Source organism: Nicotiana tabacum, chromosome 8, assembly GCF_000715075.1.
Source record: "Nicotiana tabacum cultivar K326 chromosome 8, ASM71507v2, whole genome shotgun sequence".
Classification (NCBI taxonomy): domain Eukaryota; kingdom Viridiplantae; phylum Streptophyta; class Magnoliopsida; order Solanales; family Solanaceae; genus Nicotiana; species Nicotiana tabacum.
This window is the reverse complement of record NC_134087.1, coordinates 137,391,594-137,409,615: the sequence shown is the minus strand read 5'-3', so window position 1 is coordinate 137,409,615 and position 18,022 is coordinate 137,391,594. Positions and strand designations below refer to the sequence as shown.

The 18,022-nt window shown below is 37.1% G+C and overlaps 1 protein-coding gene across 1 annotated transcript; it reads right to left on the bottom strand.

The window, feature by feature from the left end:
• Positions 1-8,667: 8,667 nt before the first annotated feature.
• On the bottom strand, positions 8,668-14,378 carry LOC107769326 (uncharacterized). The gene is made up of 7 exons (XM_075219679.1): positions 13,954-14,378; positions 13,725-13,869; positions 13,404-13,561; positions 10,905-13,303; positions 10,692-10,823; positions 9,858-10,614; positions 8,668-9,782 (listed from the first exon to the last, which is right to left on the bottom strand). Exons 6-7 carry the CDS (start codon positions 9,912-9,914, stop codon positions 8,790-8,792), a joined length of 1,050 nt encoding a protein of 349 aa, XP_075075780.1. The 5' UTR covers positions 9,915-10,614; positions 10,692-10,823; positions 10,905-13,303; positions 13,404-13,561; positions 13,725-13,869; positions 13,954-14,378; the 3' UTR covers positions 8,668-8,789.
• Positions 14,379-18,022: the final 3,644 nt, after the last annotated feature.

Here is an 18,022-nt window from a genome sequence, read left to right as displayed (position 1 = left end):
GCCGGGTCGTTACATTTCCTTCACAGTGGTATTATTTAAAGGCTGGAGCAATTAGTAGAAATTAATGTTGAAAAGGAAGCCATCTAAATCCTGGATTTATAAATATGTCCTTGCGTTGGCATGCAGTTCTTACAGGTTAGGATAAACAAAATTAAAAATGAAAGCTGCGTTGTGTATAGTAGTAATTATACATAGTGTATTTTTGGAGACTTGCAGAGTGGCCTTCAGATTAAGGTTAATTAGTCATTCAAGATAGGTTTAGCACATTGGCTACATTAAAATCTCCAAATCGAATGATGAATTAGGTTGATAAATAGTTAACTCAGAGCTAGGGCCCTAATTATTACGTAATGCAACATGCATTAGGGTTTTTATCGGAGAAGAGCTGAGGAGGTGGGATTCTTTCGATGACATAAAGTGGCTGATAGTAATACATCATTTTATTGATGATTTGTTCATCTCCCGTTGGGATGATCATTTCTCCTTCTCCTTGTTTAACTTCTTACTCTTCTGGTTTAGCTATTTCATCATCTTCTGGTAATTTGGCCGCCTCTTCAGGCTTCGGTTCATGATCAGGTTTAGGGACAATTTTGGCCTGTTTTTTGGTTCTTCTGTAGACTTAGTCAACGAGCTTGTTGGCATCCATGTTTCCTGTTACTATTACTTTCCCTAAGCTCAGATCTATTTCCGCTGTTATCACCCCTACAATAATCATGAACAAGATTATTACTGTCCTTGTTCATATACTAGTACTAATGTATCAATTGGTTTATGCTTAGACAAGTGTAATGATTTGCGTAATATGCATAGAAAAGTATAATTATCTCATAAATGATCTGATGATTATGTAAATATTTTTTATACCGCCAATGCATAAAGCTTAGACTCATGGATTAATTTTTAGTATGAGTTTCGTAACTTGAGGAAGAATACTTGCATTGTATTGTTCCTGAGTCAATCTAGTAAATGTGTTTTAGAAAATTGAGTTGTAATCAAGTGTCATAAACAATTAGTGAGTTGGAGTGAGTGTTTTTCTTTACAAGTTAGAGTAACTTGTAAATCAATTAGCTGTAGTAGAAGTACATGAGAAGAGTACATGAGAAGATTTAATTACAGCCTTGCAATTGATACATTTTGGCTCATTATTCTAGTAGAGTTGAAAATCCTACGTGGTAGGTCGTGATTTTTGCACATTTTGAATCGGATGATTTTTTACGTAAAAATCATTGTGTTAATTTTATTGCTTATTTACTTCATGCTTAAAGAACACAATAAAAAATCAAGCTCTTTAGTAATCCATACGTGCACTCAAACTAACATAAACACTTTCAAAAGCAACCGTTTTATTGCGATCATCATTAATCTTCGTCTCCATTCAAAATTAAACTCACATTTAATTTCCCAATATTAAGTTTTATGCATTGAAGTTAGAATAAATATATGCACATCATTTAAAAAGTAATTGCAGCTAACTATATGTATTGGAAAAAAACTGAATCTAAATATTGAAGATGACGTGTCATGATACATGGACTGGTCAAAAGGTCAAAACGCAATAAATAGCCAAGAGGCACGGGAGACAACAGTTATGAGGAGAAGAAAACAACATAGGTGTGGACCGTTACTCAAATAGGTACGAGTCTCGTACCTATTCGAGTCATTTAAAGACCGAAGATCGGAAGAAGGTGAAGATACGAATCTGATGACGTAAAAGAGTCTAAATACAGTATTAAATATCAAATACGTTAGAGAATCTGAATTAAATAGAAATGATTGTGTAACGTTTCTTTTAATGTCATTTATTGCTCATAATTGTCTCATTAAGACAAAGGCATTACATCTTCTCCTAGAATCAACTATAAAAGGAGAAGGTCTCAACATCTGTAAGGACAAGAAATATTATTGAGATTACACTGAAATACAAAATTACTTATTACTTTATTATTCTCAAAAGTCTTTTATTATTTTCGTCTCCAGATTATCAGTAACCCGAATTTCTCCATATTTCTAAGCTTTGACCAAAGACTCAGATTTTTGGTTAAACAAATTGGTTCCGTTACCGGGAATCTGATAATCTTCTCTTTTAAGCTACATTCCAGCCGTTGTTATCATCATGTCAAACAACAATAACAGTGAAAACACCTTGGGAACCCATGAAAATCAAATCCATCAAAATCAAGGAGATTTACAGATCATTGACGTGGTTCCCTCCCCTCAAAATTCACCACGTCAATCTCGTGAAGGCACTCCTGCTCCTGAATCTCGTCCTGATCAACAAGAGCAATCTTAACATTTTGAAGGGGTAGATGAAGCTTTACAAAAAGTAATTGATGCACGGGTTAACAAAGCTCTTCAAGCTCTAGTTAGTCGATTACCTGTTGCACCACCCACACCTACACCTAATAATAATACATTGGAGAATCCTCGTTCTGGCCTTGTTAATTATGGAAATAGAGGAACCCCCAGTGAACCACAGGAAGGAGAACCAGGTAATTCAAATAATTCTCATTTGCAAAATTTAGTATTAACTTTGCAGAAACAGCTTAAGGAACAAAATGAGCGCATCGAGCAAATCTCCGGAGTTCCCCCGGTAATTAAAGGAGTGGATGTGGATAAATACTCACAACAACCTTGGAAACTAAGTGCTGCTCCCCTTCCAATCCCTAAAAAGTTCAAAATGCCTGACATCTCGAAATATGATGGCACAAAAGACCCACGTGATCACGTAACTGCATTTACAATAGGTGTGAAAGGCAATGACTTGACCAAACAGGAAATTGAATCAGTACTGGTCAAGAAATTTGAAGAAACACTCACCAAGGGTGCATTAACCTGGTTTTCTCTTTTACCCGAAAATTTTATTAATTCTTTTGCTGAGCTTGCAGATTCTTTTATTAAAGCACACTCGGGAGCTCAAAAAGTTGAGAAAAGAATGGAGGATATTTTCAAAATCAAGCAAGGGGACTCTGAGTTGCTCAGAGATTTTGTTGATAGATTCCAACGTGAAAGAATGACTTTACCTCGTGTACCTCATAACTGGCCTGCAATAGCTTTTGCAAGCAACTTAAATGACAAAAGCTCAGAAGCCACGAGAAAATTTAAAGAAAGCCTTCGAGAGTTTCCTGCAACCACGTGGAATGATGTTTATAAAAGGTATAGTACGAAGTTGCGAATTGAGGAAGATACCGTACCTCAGTTTCGTCATGAAGAGAGGAGCAATTCCAGGAGATCAGAAACCGAAAAAAGATCAGGTAAAAACAGGTACGATCCATATATGGTACCTGCAGGGAAAGACTCACGGTCAAAGCAGAATAGTCAACAATATGATCAAAAATCGAGGAACAGGGAATCTGGTTCTTTATCAAGGTTCAGAAATGACCGAAACAGACAAGAGTCACAAGATAATGACAGTAGTTTAAAGGCAAGGTTCGGTGGATATAACTTTAATGTCACTACCTCCAAGCTCGTAGCTGTTTTGAGGAGCATGGGAGATAAGGTACGATGACCAAAACAGATGTGGTCAAATCCAAATAGACGCAATCCAGACCATTGGTGCGAATTCCACAATGATCACGGGCACAAAACTTCAGAATGTAGATTCTTACAAAGTGAAATGGACCATCTATTGAAACAATGGTATCTCACTGAGTTATTTAGTGAAAAAGGTAAGCAAGCCTATATGAAAAATAGGCAGGAGCCACCAAAGCCCCCTTCACCCAAGAGAACCATGAATGTTATAAGTGGGGGTGAAAATATTCACAGAGTAACATATACGGCTTCCAGCAAGGTTTCTAAAGTAACGATAACACACGGGAAACGGGTACGACAGGTTTTAGAAAACGAAAGTATTTCTTTCGATGATGCAGATACCGAAGGAGTAATGACCCCACATAATGACGCATTAGTAATATCTTTACTTGTATATGATACTAATGTAAAACGAGTTTTGATTGATCCAGGAAGTTCCGTGAATATTATACTATTAAGGGTATTACGTGAAATGCAAGCTGAAGACAAAATAATACCTAAGGCGCATACCCTATCCGGGTTCGACAATTCAAGTGTGGTAACAAAAGAAGAGGTAATTCTAACAACTTTTGCTGCAGGTGTTGTTAAAGAAACTAAATTTCAGGTAGTAGATATGGAAATGGCTTACAATATGATCATGGGGAGACCTTGGATCCATGATATGGATGTTGTCCCATCAACTCTACATCAAGTTATTAAATTCCCATCACCGTGGGGAATTTTCCAAATTCGTGGGGATCAGCAGACAGCCAGAAGTATCAACGTTGTAATAGATACGAGCACCGTAAATAAAGAAAAATAGCAATTACAGGAAGTAGTTGAAGGTATCAAGGATCAAACCTCAACTGAAATAGAAAAGACAGATTTAGACGCGAGACCTGATACAATTCAGGAACCTGAAGAGAATGAAGATATCAAAACAACAATTGAAGAGCTTGAGGCTGTGATATTATTTAAGCAATGGCCTGAACGGAAGGTTTATGTTGGAGCCAATTTAAGCTCAGACATACGAGGTATGTTGATTGAATTTTTAAAAGCTAACGTGGACTGTTTTGCTTAGTCCCATGCTGATATGACAGGGATACCACCGGATGTGATGACTCACAAACTAAATGAAGACCCATCCTTCACACCAGTAAAGCAAAAGAAAAGAAAGCAAGGAGCTTTCAAAAATCAGGTGATTCAAGATGAGGTCCAAAAGCTATTAAAAATTGGGTCAATACGCGAGGTAAAGTATCCTAATTGGTTAGCAAACACAGTTGTTGTACCTAAGAAAAACGGTAAGTGGTGGGTTTGCGTGGATTATACAAATCTTAACAAAGCCTGCCCAAAAGATTCTTTCTCTTTACCGCATATAGATCAGTTAATTGATGCAACTGCAGGACATGAACTTTTGAGTTTTTAGATGCATATTCGGGGTACAACCAGATTAAAATGGACCCCAGTGACGAAGAAAAAACTTCTTTCATCACAGACAGGGGGACTTACTGTTATAAAGTAATGCCCTTTGGTCTCAAAAATGCTAGAGCAACCTATCAAAGGTTGGTCACCAAAATGTTCCAAGAACATTTAGGAAAAACAATCGAGGTATATATAGACGATATACTCGTCAAAACCCAACATTCTCATGATCATATTTCTCATTTATCTGTTACAATTGAAATTTTACGAAAATTTAATATGAAACTCAATCCAAAAAAATGTGCATTTGGGGTTGCCTCAGGCAAATTTTTGGGGTTTCTCGTTTCTAACCGTGGTATTGAGGTAAATCCTTCTTAGATCAAAGCAATAGAGGAGATCCCTGATATCCTTACGAGTAAAAAAGAAGTCCAAAGGCTAACGAGAAGAATCGCAGCCTTGGGGAGATTTATTCCCAAATCTTCAGAAAAATGCTTTAAATATTTCTCCGCACTCAAAAAGCAAGATCATTTTGAATGGAACGAAGATTGACAACAAGCCCTTAGAAATTTAAAAACTTACTTGTCAAATCCACCACTATTGGCAAAACCAAAAGAAGGAGAAAAGCTACTCATCTATTTGGCCGTATCAGAAGTTGCGGTAAGTGCTGTTTTAGTCCGTGAGGACCAAGGTAAACAATCTCCTATCTATTATATAAGCAAGTCTTTATTAGATGCTGAAACACGATATCCACAGCTTGAAAAATTAGCATTAGCTTTGATCATGGCATCTAGAAAATTAAGACCTTATTTTCAATGTCATCCCATTGTTGTAGTTACTGCTTTTCCATTACGAAACATCTTGCATAAACATGAATTGTCAGGGAGGTTAGCAAAATGGGCTATAGAATTAAGTGAATACGAAATTATTTATCAACCTAGGACTGCTATAAAATCTCAAGTATTAGCCGATTTCGTAGCTGATTTTAGCCAAGGGATGCATTTAGAAGCGGAAAAAAAATTACAAGTTTTTAATGGTGCAAACCCGGGGACTTGGAGTTTATTCACTGATGGTTCGTCTAATATAAAAGGAGCAGGCCTAGGGATAGTTCTCATACCACCTACGGGTGAGATTATTAGACCGGCTATAAAATGTCATTCTATAACTAACAATGAAGCAGAGTATGAGGCTGTAATTGCAGGTCTAGAATTGACACGAGAACTCGGCATAACACAGATTATAATCAAGAGTGATTCTCAACTCGTGGTCAATCAAATGCTGGGGACTTATACAGCCACGGATACACGAATGCAAGAATATCTCGAAAAGGTACGGGAACTAATAAAGCAATTCTAAACTTGGAAAGTAATGCAGATCCCAAGAGATGAGAATATGGAGGCAGATGCTTTAGCTAATCTCGCATCTGCAGCAGACATAGCAAACGACGCAAATGCTTCAGTCGTACATTTATTTCATTCCGTTCTCGAACCTGATAAGAACGAGGTAAATTTTAATCATTTAACATGGGATTGGAGAAACGAAATTATTGCTTTTTTACAGCGTGGAACCGTGCCCGCTGACAAAAGAAAAGCTTATGCACTTCGCAAAAAAGCTGCTCGTTACTGTTTACATCAAGGAAATCTTTATCGAAAAATGTTCGGTGGGCCATTAACAAGGTGTCTCGGACCTTCCCAAAGAGAATATGTGATGAGAGAAGTACATGAAGGACATTGTGGAAATCACGCAGGAGGAAGGTCGCTGGTAAAAACGCTGATTCGAGCAGGGTATTATTGGCCTAAAATGGAAGAAAAAGCAAACGGTTTCGTGTCCAAACGTGATAAATGTCAAAGATACGGCAATAATATGCATAGACCAGCTGAGCTATTGCACCCTGTTATAGCCTCGTGGCCCTTTATGAAATGGGTAATGGATATCGTAGGTCCATTGCCACAAGAAAAAGGTCAGGTGAAATTTTTACTTGTACTTACAAATTATTTTACTAAATGGGTAGAAGCAGGAGCATTTAAACAGGTACGAGAGAAGGAAGTTAAAGACTTCATTTGGAGAAATATAATATGCCATTTTGGAACACCAAAGGAAATCGTGTGTGACAACGGTCCGCAATTCATAGGAGCTCAAATTACTGAATTTTTTCAAAGTTCGAAAATTAAAACGATAACATCTACACCATACCATCCAGTGGGTAATGGACAAGCGGAATCCACAAACAAGGTCATTATCAACAATTTGAAAAAAAGGTTATAGGATTCAAAAGGTAATTGGCCTGAGGTATTACCTGGAGTATTATGGGCTTATCGTACAACGACAAAAACAAGCACGGGAGAAACACCCTTTTCAATGGTTTATGGTGCGGAGGCTTTAATTCCAGTTGAAATTGGAGAACCAAGCACACGGTACGTTCAAGCAACGGAGGAATTAAATGATGAAGAGATGCGGGTGAATCTTGATTTGCTCGAAAGAAGAGAATTTGCACTAATAAGGATGGCAGCACAAAAGCAAGTAATTGAACGGTATTATAACAGGAAAGCACGCCTCAGATTCTTTAAAATTGGAGACGTCGTGCTTAAAAAAGTGTTCCAATCTACAAAAGCTGCTAATTTAGGAAAGCTAAGTCCAACGTGGGAAGGACCCTACAGAGTTCGTGACATTGCGGGAAAAGGAGCATACGAGTTGGATACAATGGATGGCAAGGTTCTACCCTCGCATTGGAATGCTGTCCACCTAAAGCGATATTATTTTTGAAAAAGTACCTACGATCAGGTATCGCTGTATTAGAATTTTTCTTTGAATTGTTAAAATTTTACTAACGATTTTAGATGCTAGGCAAAAACCCTAACTCGTGCCAAATGATGAGTCACGACCTGCACGGCAAAATGGAATATTCTAAAATTCCCAGCCCAGGGTTACAAATTAATCTGATGGAAATACACTCGGGTTAGGCAGTCTTCATCTTTAATCGCACCTCCGAGTCCCGTATGTTTTTCTGTTTTCAGGAAAAAGGACCAAATTGTGAGAAACAAACAAGTGCTCGAGGCTTCATACTTCAGCGCTCAAACACTTGGGGGACTGCATATTGTACACAAATACGTGCGGTAAGACGGAGACGTAAATTGAAACAAGTATCAAGCAGAAGTTACGGAACCTCAGCATTCATCATTGTGTTCTTTCCTATCAAAACAAAGGAAGATGAAAAACATTCATCGTAGTGTTCTTTCGCATGAGAATAACGGAATCACCTCTCGTACCCTTCCTAATACATTAAGATAGGGTCATGACTATGTATTGAAACAGGTTATAAGGAAAAACATTGTTGAATAGTATTTATTTTATAAAACATCTGTTACAAGAAAAACAGTTACGAGAAAGTTATAGATGTATCTCAATACATGTAATATTCAAAAGCTTGTCCAAGTTTATGAATAAAAACTTGTCAAAGTTGTTTCAAACAAACATGTGTGTTCCTATTTCTTTTATCGTATTATAACACCATTATGAAGTTGAGACGTCTTCTTCATTAAGTGTCGATATATAAAAGGGCCCTCTTTTATAAACCTCATGTTAATAAGTCATGAGAAGAATCATAAAGCATTTTCAAAGGATAAAAATGCTAAACTATTCTATAAGTCCTAAATAAATAAGGAAAAGGCAAGAATAGAACACATTGAAGTACTAACAAACTTCTTGATATAATTAAAAAGACTTAGTAGAAACTTAGTCGACGAAAAGTTTATACAAGTGCCCCATTATAATAACTGGGGACTTTCACCAAAAAATCCCTTAAAAAAATAACTAAGGGATAAAACCATTATCCAACAAAGAAAGAAAAAACAAAGTCTGAAAATTTAACTGGTCACTGAAGGGGTTGGCACATCAGAAGTTACAATATTAATTTCATTTTCAGAAACAGCCACAGGCACGGTGACAACTTCTGAAGAAGCAGCAACAAGAGCGGTTTCAGCTGGGCTTGAAGTGTTAGGTTCAACGAGGGGAGCAAGAGTCACGGAAGTTTCATCTTCCATAGACTGAGTCGTAGAAATTTCACCCTCGGAAGCTGGAATTGCAACATCTTCAACTTCAACTGCCACAGCAGCAGCTTCGTCATTTACAGGTTCCTTAGCCACGGGAGCTTCAATTGCCGGAGAAGTAAAGTCAAATGATTGTTGGGTTCTTTCAATGGTTTCTAAAACTTTGGCCAACTTTGAGTCTAAGTCAAAATTTTCTTGACTGGCCTCCATTAAAGCATCACGACGAGAGTTTAAGAAAGCCCAACTCACCTCTAAATCAAACTTCTCCTCAAGAAGTCCATACTCTCTTTCCCACATAGAAAGATCATTCTTTAACACTTGATGTTCAGCTAAATGAGAATCAAGGGAAGCTTCAAGGGAGGCATGGGAACTTTCTAAGGCATGTACTTTGTCAGAGGAGATCTTTAAATCAACTTGAACTTGAGTCAAGTTTTGCACTAATTCTCCTGCATATTCTTCTTTCTTGTCCAAGAGTGCCTTAAGTTTTCTGATTTCTTCACTTGACTTTGATAATTGTTCTGAAAAGCAACATTCAAGGCGCTCCTTGTCTTTTTCAAATTGACTTGAAGAAGCTTTGGCAACTGCTAGCTCAGAAGTCAGACTTCGATTTTGCTGCTCCAGGTGATTTCTACTATCTAGCAATTCTTCTATGGTTCTCTGATCATTCTCAAACTGCTCTTTCCAATTATCTGCTTCTAGCTGGGCTCTCTTGGCTATTTCCTCAGCCTCGTGGATAGACTTTTCAGATTCACGAGTTTTCTTTTCCAGAAGGAAAATTCTTCCCATCAATTCTGTACCAATGAGGTTAGCCTACAGTGACAACTCATAGAAATAAGAATTTAGATATTAAAAAAAGCTTGTTAGTAAGTAGAGGAAAAAAAATACCTTCAAAGTAGAATGAACTATGTCATTCATCAGAGTTAAGCAACTGTGACTGCTCATCTTCTTCTTCTCAATATCTCAAATCAAAGGCCTAAGCCAGGCATCTGCTCCACCAGACTTCCTTAAAAGACTGTTATTAGCAGGAACTTCAAGTGTAACGCTCCTCATAGCCAAGCTCCTTCTACTAGAACCCTCCTCTGGATGTTGAACAGAGGGAGGGGGAGCTATAGAAGGAGAAGCGGTAGAAGAAGTGAAAATAACAGGAGTCAAAGGACTCGAAGCAGGTAAGGAAGCAGAGATAGGCAAGGGAGCAGAAATAGATAAGGGAGCAGGAACAGATAGAATGGGCAAGGAAGCACTTGAAACCAACGGAGGAATAGAAGGAATGGGAACAGAAGAAGAAAAAGGAACTTCATCTAAAATTGGACCTAGTTCTCCACTTTCAAAACCACCAACAAAGAGGCGTTGAATAGATTTATTGGTGTCCCTCGGAGTGGTTTCATCATCAGAAGGAATACGAACAGGTTCGGTAAGAGAGGCACGGACAGGGGTAACTTCAGCTTCATCCTCGGAAATGATGCGTCTCCTAACTCTTGGTCTAGCTATTAAAGAGGTGTCTTCATCTTCATCATTCTCAGAATCCTCTTCTACAACTTTCCTCTTTGATAACGTAGCTTGAGTTCTCTCCAAAGAGAGTGAAGTACCAGAAGAGGCTTGAAGGGCAATAGCTACTTCAGCTGTCATTCCTCGAATAGCAAATCTTGACAAAAAGAAGGATGAGAAAAGTTAGAAACAATAAGGGACTTAACATACAAAAAAGCATAAAGAGATGCATACCGTGAGTTTTCACTTTCCAACCATGTAAATTGGAAATGGATTTCCAAGTTCTTGCCTCCATAGGCATGACTTTCAAGATTGAATCTACCCAACCACGGAAATTAGGAACGGGTTCCACATCTCCCATAGTTGCTATAGAAAAGCAAAAAGAGACGAAATTAGAAAAGAAATTGAAATTCTTAAAGATAGGTACGGTAAGTAAAAAAAACTTACGTGCAAAGTTCCACTTCTCAGAGAAGGGGATATTTGTTTCATCCACCAAATCAACTGTGCGAACAACAATATAACGAGTGTACCACCCACGATCCTTGTCATCTTCAGGGCTTACCAAGACCCTTTTACTTCTTGCAGTTAAAGTAAAAACCCCATGGCGGAATAATTTGGGGTGGTAAAGATGAATAAGGTGGGGAAAGGTAAAGCTAACATTAGCTTTTACAGACAAATATCTCAAACAAGCCACTGCTCTCCATACAAGAGGGGCCAATTTGTCCCAAACAAATTTTGAAAAAGCGACAGAAATCAAGTATAACTGGGTCAATAGCAGGAATAAATCCCAAAGTGAAGGGATAAGTATAAACAAAAGAAAATCCAATCCTAAAAGAAGATATTCTTTGGTTTGGATTAGGGATCACTATACGAAGATCACTTCTCCAGTTGCAATCTTTTCGAACAATAGAAATCAAAGGTTCAGTGATTAGAGAAGGAAAATTGTCAGCTTTATCTAAATTAACAACTTGATCACGAAGAGATTTCCTATCATTCTCAAAGGACAAGTCATTAGGTACTATTTCCTTAACTAAAGGCTCTTGAAGAGGCTCAGAAAGTTCTTTACCTTTAGAAGAGGATTTCTTAGTGATAGAACCTCTAGAAATAGTGCTAAAACTAGAAAAAAGAGTGATGGAACCAGAGGAACCACCACGAACGGATCCTAGGCTACGACGCCTGCCACCTCTACCCCTTCTATATCTTACAGGGGCGTTGGGGAAGCTATCAAGAATTGGGATTCTCTTAGGGTTAGGATTCGGAGATGCCATTGCAGAGGAAGGATGAAATAAAGGAGAAAGGAACAAAAGTAAAGAGTAAAGTATCTGTTAAGGGTTTATGAAGAAGAAGACAAAGGAAAAAAGGTTAAATATGTGTATAATAACAACCATCAAACAAAGAAGCGTAATGATGGAAAGCCTATAATAAAAGCAACTATCACTTCGTAAATAGAGGAGACGAAGAAGCCTTGGAAAAAGGTTGTAGAATTACATAGATATCATAAGGTGACATGTGTGCAGAGCATTAAATAGAAAAGCAACTGAAGCGTCAGTACTGACATAACATTGATTACGGTGAAAATTCCTTTTTCATGAAGATCCACTTCCCAAATATTTAATTGATAAATAAATGGAAAGTGGGGGGACTATCTGTATTGGAAAAAAACTGAATCTGAATATTGAAGATGACGTTTCATGATACATGGACTGGTCAAAAGGTCAAAACGCAATAAATAGCCAAGAGGCACGGGAGACAACAGATATGAGGAGAAGAAAACAACATAGGTGTGGACCGTTACTCAAATAGGTACGAGTCTCGTACCTATTCGAGTCATTTAAAGACCGAAGATCGGAAGAAGGTGAAGATACGAATCTGATGACGTAAAAGAGTCTAAATACAGCATTAAATATCAAATACGTTAGAGAATCTGAATTAAATAGAAATGATTGTGTAACGTTTCTTTTAATGTCATTTATTGCTCATAATTGCCTCATTAAGACAAAGGCATTACATCTTCTCCTAGAATCAACTATAAAAGGAGAAGGACTCAACATCTATAAGGACAAGAAATATTATTGAGATTACACTGAAATACAAAATTACATATTACTTTATTATTCTCAAAAGTCTTTTAATATTTTCGTCTCCAGATTATCAGTAACCCGAATTTCTCCATATTTCTAAGCTTTGACCAAAGACTCAGATTTTTGATTAAACACTATAGTTAATAATATTGGTTGATAACCTAGAATAAATGATAAAGTAATATGATAAATTATACTGATAGTGTAATTTGTTTTTTACATTATTAGTTCATAACTTATAACTCAAATCCTTTTCACAATAATATGCTGAAATAGGAAATCAAGATAAATATATAACCCACCAGCAACACAATTTGGATATTTGCGAGTTGTGCATGTTTACCAACTTAACATGGGATTCTTACAATTATTTAGAGGAACTGAAGTGCAAAATCTTGTACACCAAGTTCGTTCTCAATGTCACAAAATAATACTTCTGTTTTATTTTATGTAACAATACACTTTCCTTTTTAGTTTGACTCAAAAAAAAAAAGTGACACCTTTATATAGAACCTCTCGAACTTCAAAATTTTTATTTACCTTTTGATGTCATGATTTTATAGCCACAAAAAAATCATGGTTTACTTAATTGATGAGAAATGAAACGGAGACGACAACATTTTTGATCTAGCTACTAATTTGGGAGGGTAATAATAAAGAATTCGTTGATATACCTCTGACTTTTAGAATTTTTCTTTTTAGTTGCTGGGCGCACGCCTCACAATGCATGTTGACACTGAGCTCAACAGTCGTCAACTCACTAACCTGAAAAGGTATTAAAACAAGGATGAAACGTTTAAGTTTATGTATATTCTTCAGTCATTTCACAAACCTTTCAGAACCAGCAAGAAATATAAAAGAGCACCTGTGATGCAACAACTTCAGGATCTGCTGGCAGGGGTGACAATACTTTTGCAACTCTCTTTGTTTTATTCATAATCCTGGCGCACAGTTGTCGTGGTTCTATCACACCAATTATTGTCACTTGGTTTTGTGCCATATCTATCATCACTCTTTCAACCCCTGCTCCATTTGAATATAGATTTAATCATTTTATATAATCACAAAACAAACACAGTGGAAGAGTCAAGGCGCGCGCAAACTGACTAAACATATCACTGTTTTTAAAATTAAAAAGAAGGCACGTACACGCAGTGAAATAAGAGACCAAAAGTCGGATAAAAACCTCTAATCTTTGAAATGGACCTCTCAATCTTCTTGGCGCATCCTACACAATGCAAGTCTATATGCAAAACGAAAGGGGAAGGTGGTTTTGGTTCTTTCTTCTCCTCTGTCTTCTCAACCTTATTTTCCTCTATTTCCAGTTCTCCCTAATAACATAAGTATCCAACTTTTTTCTCAGTCTATTAATTCACCAAATGAAAGAAATTCAAGAAAGGAAAAATATGAGTAACCTGTTTAGCTTCTTCACCCATTTTCTCTGCTTATGAGTTATGAGTAACCTGAACAAGTTGATAATAGTATTTGAAACTTGCTGGGATGGTTCGGGTTGAGACTTGAGGGGTTCGGACGAGTTTTGGAACAAGAAAGAACAGGTTGTGAGTAGTGAGGAGAAAACAGCTTCCAAGCTTTCATATACTACTTAAAACGAGGAGAACAAACTGCATTCATAGGACAGTATGAGCTTGCAAAATTTTATTACCCAAAAAGCTAACTTTGTGCGATGGCAGAGCACATGAAGGGGAACTAACTTCATAAACGGTACCTATTTGAATCATATTCAAATCCTCCTTTTTGTATATATTAGTTGAACTGTTTGCTCGGAGGAGGAGAAGGAAAAGGGATTCCAAAAAGCAGGGGATACCCAAATTTATGGACATAATTAAGGAATATTAATAGGAGAGAGAGATCGATAGAGAGAATAATCCTATAATTATGCTGCCTAAGTTTCAAGAACCACTAGTTTGGAAAAAAGAGGGGGAGCTAGAATTTTAACTTTACGAGTTCTGAATTTCTGAACAACGACTTCAAATGATAATAATTGAGTTCTAAATTAATACTCTCTCTGGTTCACTTTAGTGATTTTTTGGCTTTTTTTGTGGTCCACAATATTTGATTTTTAGAAAGAATTAACTTCTTCTTTCCAAAGTTTAAGGTTAATATCTTTAATTTTATTATTAATTAATGCTAAAATATGAATTCTTTAATATGTGTGAAAAGAATTAAAAAATCAGTTAAAGTACACCAAAGAGAGTATTTTTTTTTTACATATTTAATGAATTTTTTATTACACAAAAAAATCACTTCAAGGTGACCCTTGAATTCAGTCATAACTTTAATTTCGATGGTATCTTTTCATATGATTTGAAGGATCTTATGCGGATGCATCAGCAAGGAAAAGGCATCTACGCCATACTGTTTGTTGCAATACAACTAATTTGTAAACTGAACAACTTATTGGGGGATGCTAAAGCGCTAATGATTTGAGTGTAAATATGTTCACGCTTCAAAGTTGGTGTCACATGGGGTTGTTCCGATTCCATAACCTAAATTCCCGCCCCCTCTCCCTGGGGAAAAGACGAAGAAGAGAATACATACAGCAATACAAAAGAAAAGAATAGAGAGGAAAACAATTGCCACTACTTATTAGTAATAACTTGCGTTGCAATGCACCATAGATTTGATTAGCTCTCAACACCAAAGTGGTGGTGTGCATGCCTGGATTGATAACAAGATGTGACATTTCACCTCACTTACCTTACCAAATAAGATGTACACAGAATTTTGCATAAACGATTCAAGACTATTGTCATATTAATTCATTTTGTAAATGAGCTTGGTTCTCAGACTTACTGTTGTTAATATTTACTTTGTATCATTTCCAAGCGGAAAGGACTTAGTTTATATACTCCCTCTTGTTTAACCAAAAATCTGAGTCTTTGCTCAAAGCTAGAAAGAAATTCGGGTTACTGATAATCAGGAGACGAAAATAAAATATTTTTGAGAATGATGGTAAAACAGTAAATAGTTTTGTATTTCAGTAAGATCTCAATAGTATTTCGTGTCCTTACAGATGTTGAGTCTCTCCCCTTTTATAGTTGATTCTAGGAGAAGATATAATGTCTTTGTCTTAATGAGGCAATTATGAGCAATAAATGAAATTTAAAAGAAACGTTACACAATCATTTCTATTTAATTCAGATTCTCTAACGTATTTGACATTTAATGCTGTATTTAAACTCTTTTACGTCATCATATTCGTATCTTCAACTTCTTCTGATCTTTGATCTTTAAACGACTCGAATAGGTACGAGACTCGTACCTACTTTAGTAACGGTCCACACCTATGTTGCTTTCTTTTCCCCCTATCTGTTGTCGCCCGTGCCTCTTGGCTATTTATTGCGTTTTGACCTTTTGACCAGTCCACGTGTCATGACACGTCATTTTCAATATTCAGACTCAGTTTTTTCCCAATACAGATAGTCCCCCCACTTTCCATTTATTTATCCATTAAATATTTGGGAAGTGGACCTTCACAAAAAGGGAATTTTTTGCTGTAATCAATGTTATGACAGTACTGACGTCCCAGTTGTCTTTTCTATTTAATGTTCTGCACACGTGTCACCTTCCGATTGGTTTCGTAATTCTGCAGCCTTTTTCCAAGGTTTATTCATCCCTTATATTCACGAAGCGATAGTTGCCTTTATTATAGGCTTTCCATCATTACACTTCTTTGCTTGACGGTTGCTATTATATACATATATATCCTTTTTTCCTTTGTCCTTTTCTTCATAAACCCTTAACAGATCCTTTACTCTTTATTTCTACTCCTTTCTCCTTGAGTTCATCCTTTTCTCTGCAATGGCATCTCCGAATCCTAACCCTAAAAAAATCCCAATTCTTGATAGCTTCCCCAATGCCCCTGTAAGACATAGAAGAGGAAGAGGAGGCAGGCTTCGTAGCCTAGGATCCGTTCTTGGTGGTGCCTCTGGTTCTGTCATGCCTTCTTCTAGCTCCGGTACTATTTCCAGAGGTTCTATCACTAAGAAATATTTCTCTAAAGGTAAAGAACTTCCTGAGCCTCTTCAAGAGCCTTTAGTTGAGGAAATAGTACCCAATGACCTATCTTTTGAGAATGATAGGAAATCTCTTCGTGAGCAAGTTGTCAATTTAGAGAAAGCTGACATTTTTCCTTCTTTAATCACTGAACCTTTAGTTTCTATTGTTCGAAAAGATTGCAACGGGAGAAGTGTTTTTCGTATAGTAATCCCTAATCCAAATCAAAGAATATCTTCTTTTAGGATTGGATTTTCTTTTGTTTATACTTACCCATTCACTTTGGGATTTATTCCAGCAATTGACCCAGTCATACTTGATTTCTGTCATTTTTTCAAAATTTGTTTGGGACAAATTGGTCCCCTTGTATGGAGAACAGTGGCTTGTTTAAGGTATTTATCTGTTAAAGCCGGTGTTGATTTTTCCTTTCCCCCACCTTATTTATCTTTACCATCCCAAGTTATTTCGCAATGGAGTTTTTACTCTAACTGCAAGAAGTAAAAGGGTCTTAGTAAGCCCTGAAGATGACAAGGACCGCGGGTGGTACACTCATTATGTTGCGGTACGCATAGTTGATTTGGTGGGTGAAACAAATATCCCCTTCCCTGAGAAGTGGAACTTTGCACGTAAGTTTTTTTACTTACCGTTCTTACCTCTTAAGAATTTCAACTTCTTTTCTAATTTCATCCTTTTTTGCTTTTCTATAGCAACCATGGGAGATGTGGAACCCGTTCCTAATTTCCGTGGTTGGGTAGATTTAATCATGAAAGCCGTGCCTATGGAGGCGAGAACGTGGAAATCCATTTCCAATTTACATGGTTGGAAAGTGAAACTCACGGTATACATCTCTTTATCATTTTTCGTATGACAAGTCCTTTATTTTTCCTAACTTCTTTTTTTTAAATCCTTCTTTTTGTCAGGATTTGCTATTCGAGGAATGACAACCGAAGTGGCTACTGCCCTTCGAGCCTCTTCTGGTACTTCTCTTTCTGTGGAGAGAACTCAAGCTAGGTTGTCAAAGAGGAAAGTTGTAGAAGAAGATTTTGAGGACGATGAAGATGAAGACACCTCTTTGATAGCTAGACCAAGAGCCAGGAGATGCATAGTTTCCGAGAATGAAGTTGAAGTTACCCCTGTCTGTGCCTCTCTTACTGAACCAGTTCACATTCCCTCTGAAGATGAAACCACTCCGAGGGACACCAATGAATCTATTCATCGTCTTTTCGTTGGTGGTTTTGAAAGTGGAGAACTAGGTCCAGTTTTAGATGAAGTTCCTCTTTCTTCCTCTGTTCCCATTCCTTCTTTTCCTGCTTCTTTACCTACTTCTGCTCCCTTAACTGCTTCGAGTCCTATGACTCCTGTTATTTTCACTTCTTCTACCACTCTTCCTTCTATAGTTCCCCCTTCCTCTGTTCAATATGCAGAGGAGGGTTCTAGTAGCAGAAGCTTGGCTATGAGGAGCGTTAC

What these genes read in the sequence shown, in the direction of transcription:
- LOC107769326 (XM_075219679.1), bottom strand. Translation starts at nt 9,914, where the DNA reads ATGAGCAGTCACAGTTGCTTAACTCTGATGAATGACATAGTTCATTCT. An exon ending in TAGTTCATTCTACTTTGAAG is followed by an intron (nt 9,783 to 9,857) that starts GTATTTTTTTTC and finishes TTGTCACTGTAG; the next exon opens with GCTAACCTCATTGGTACAGA.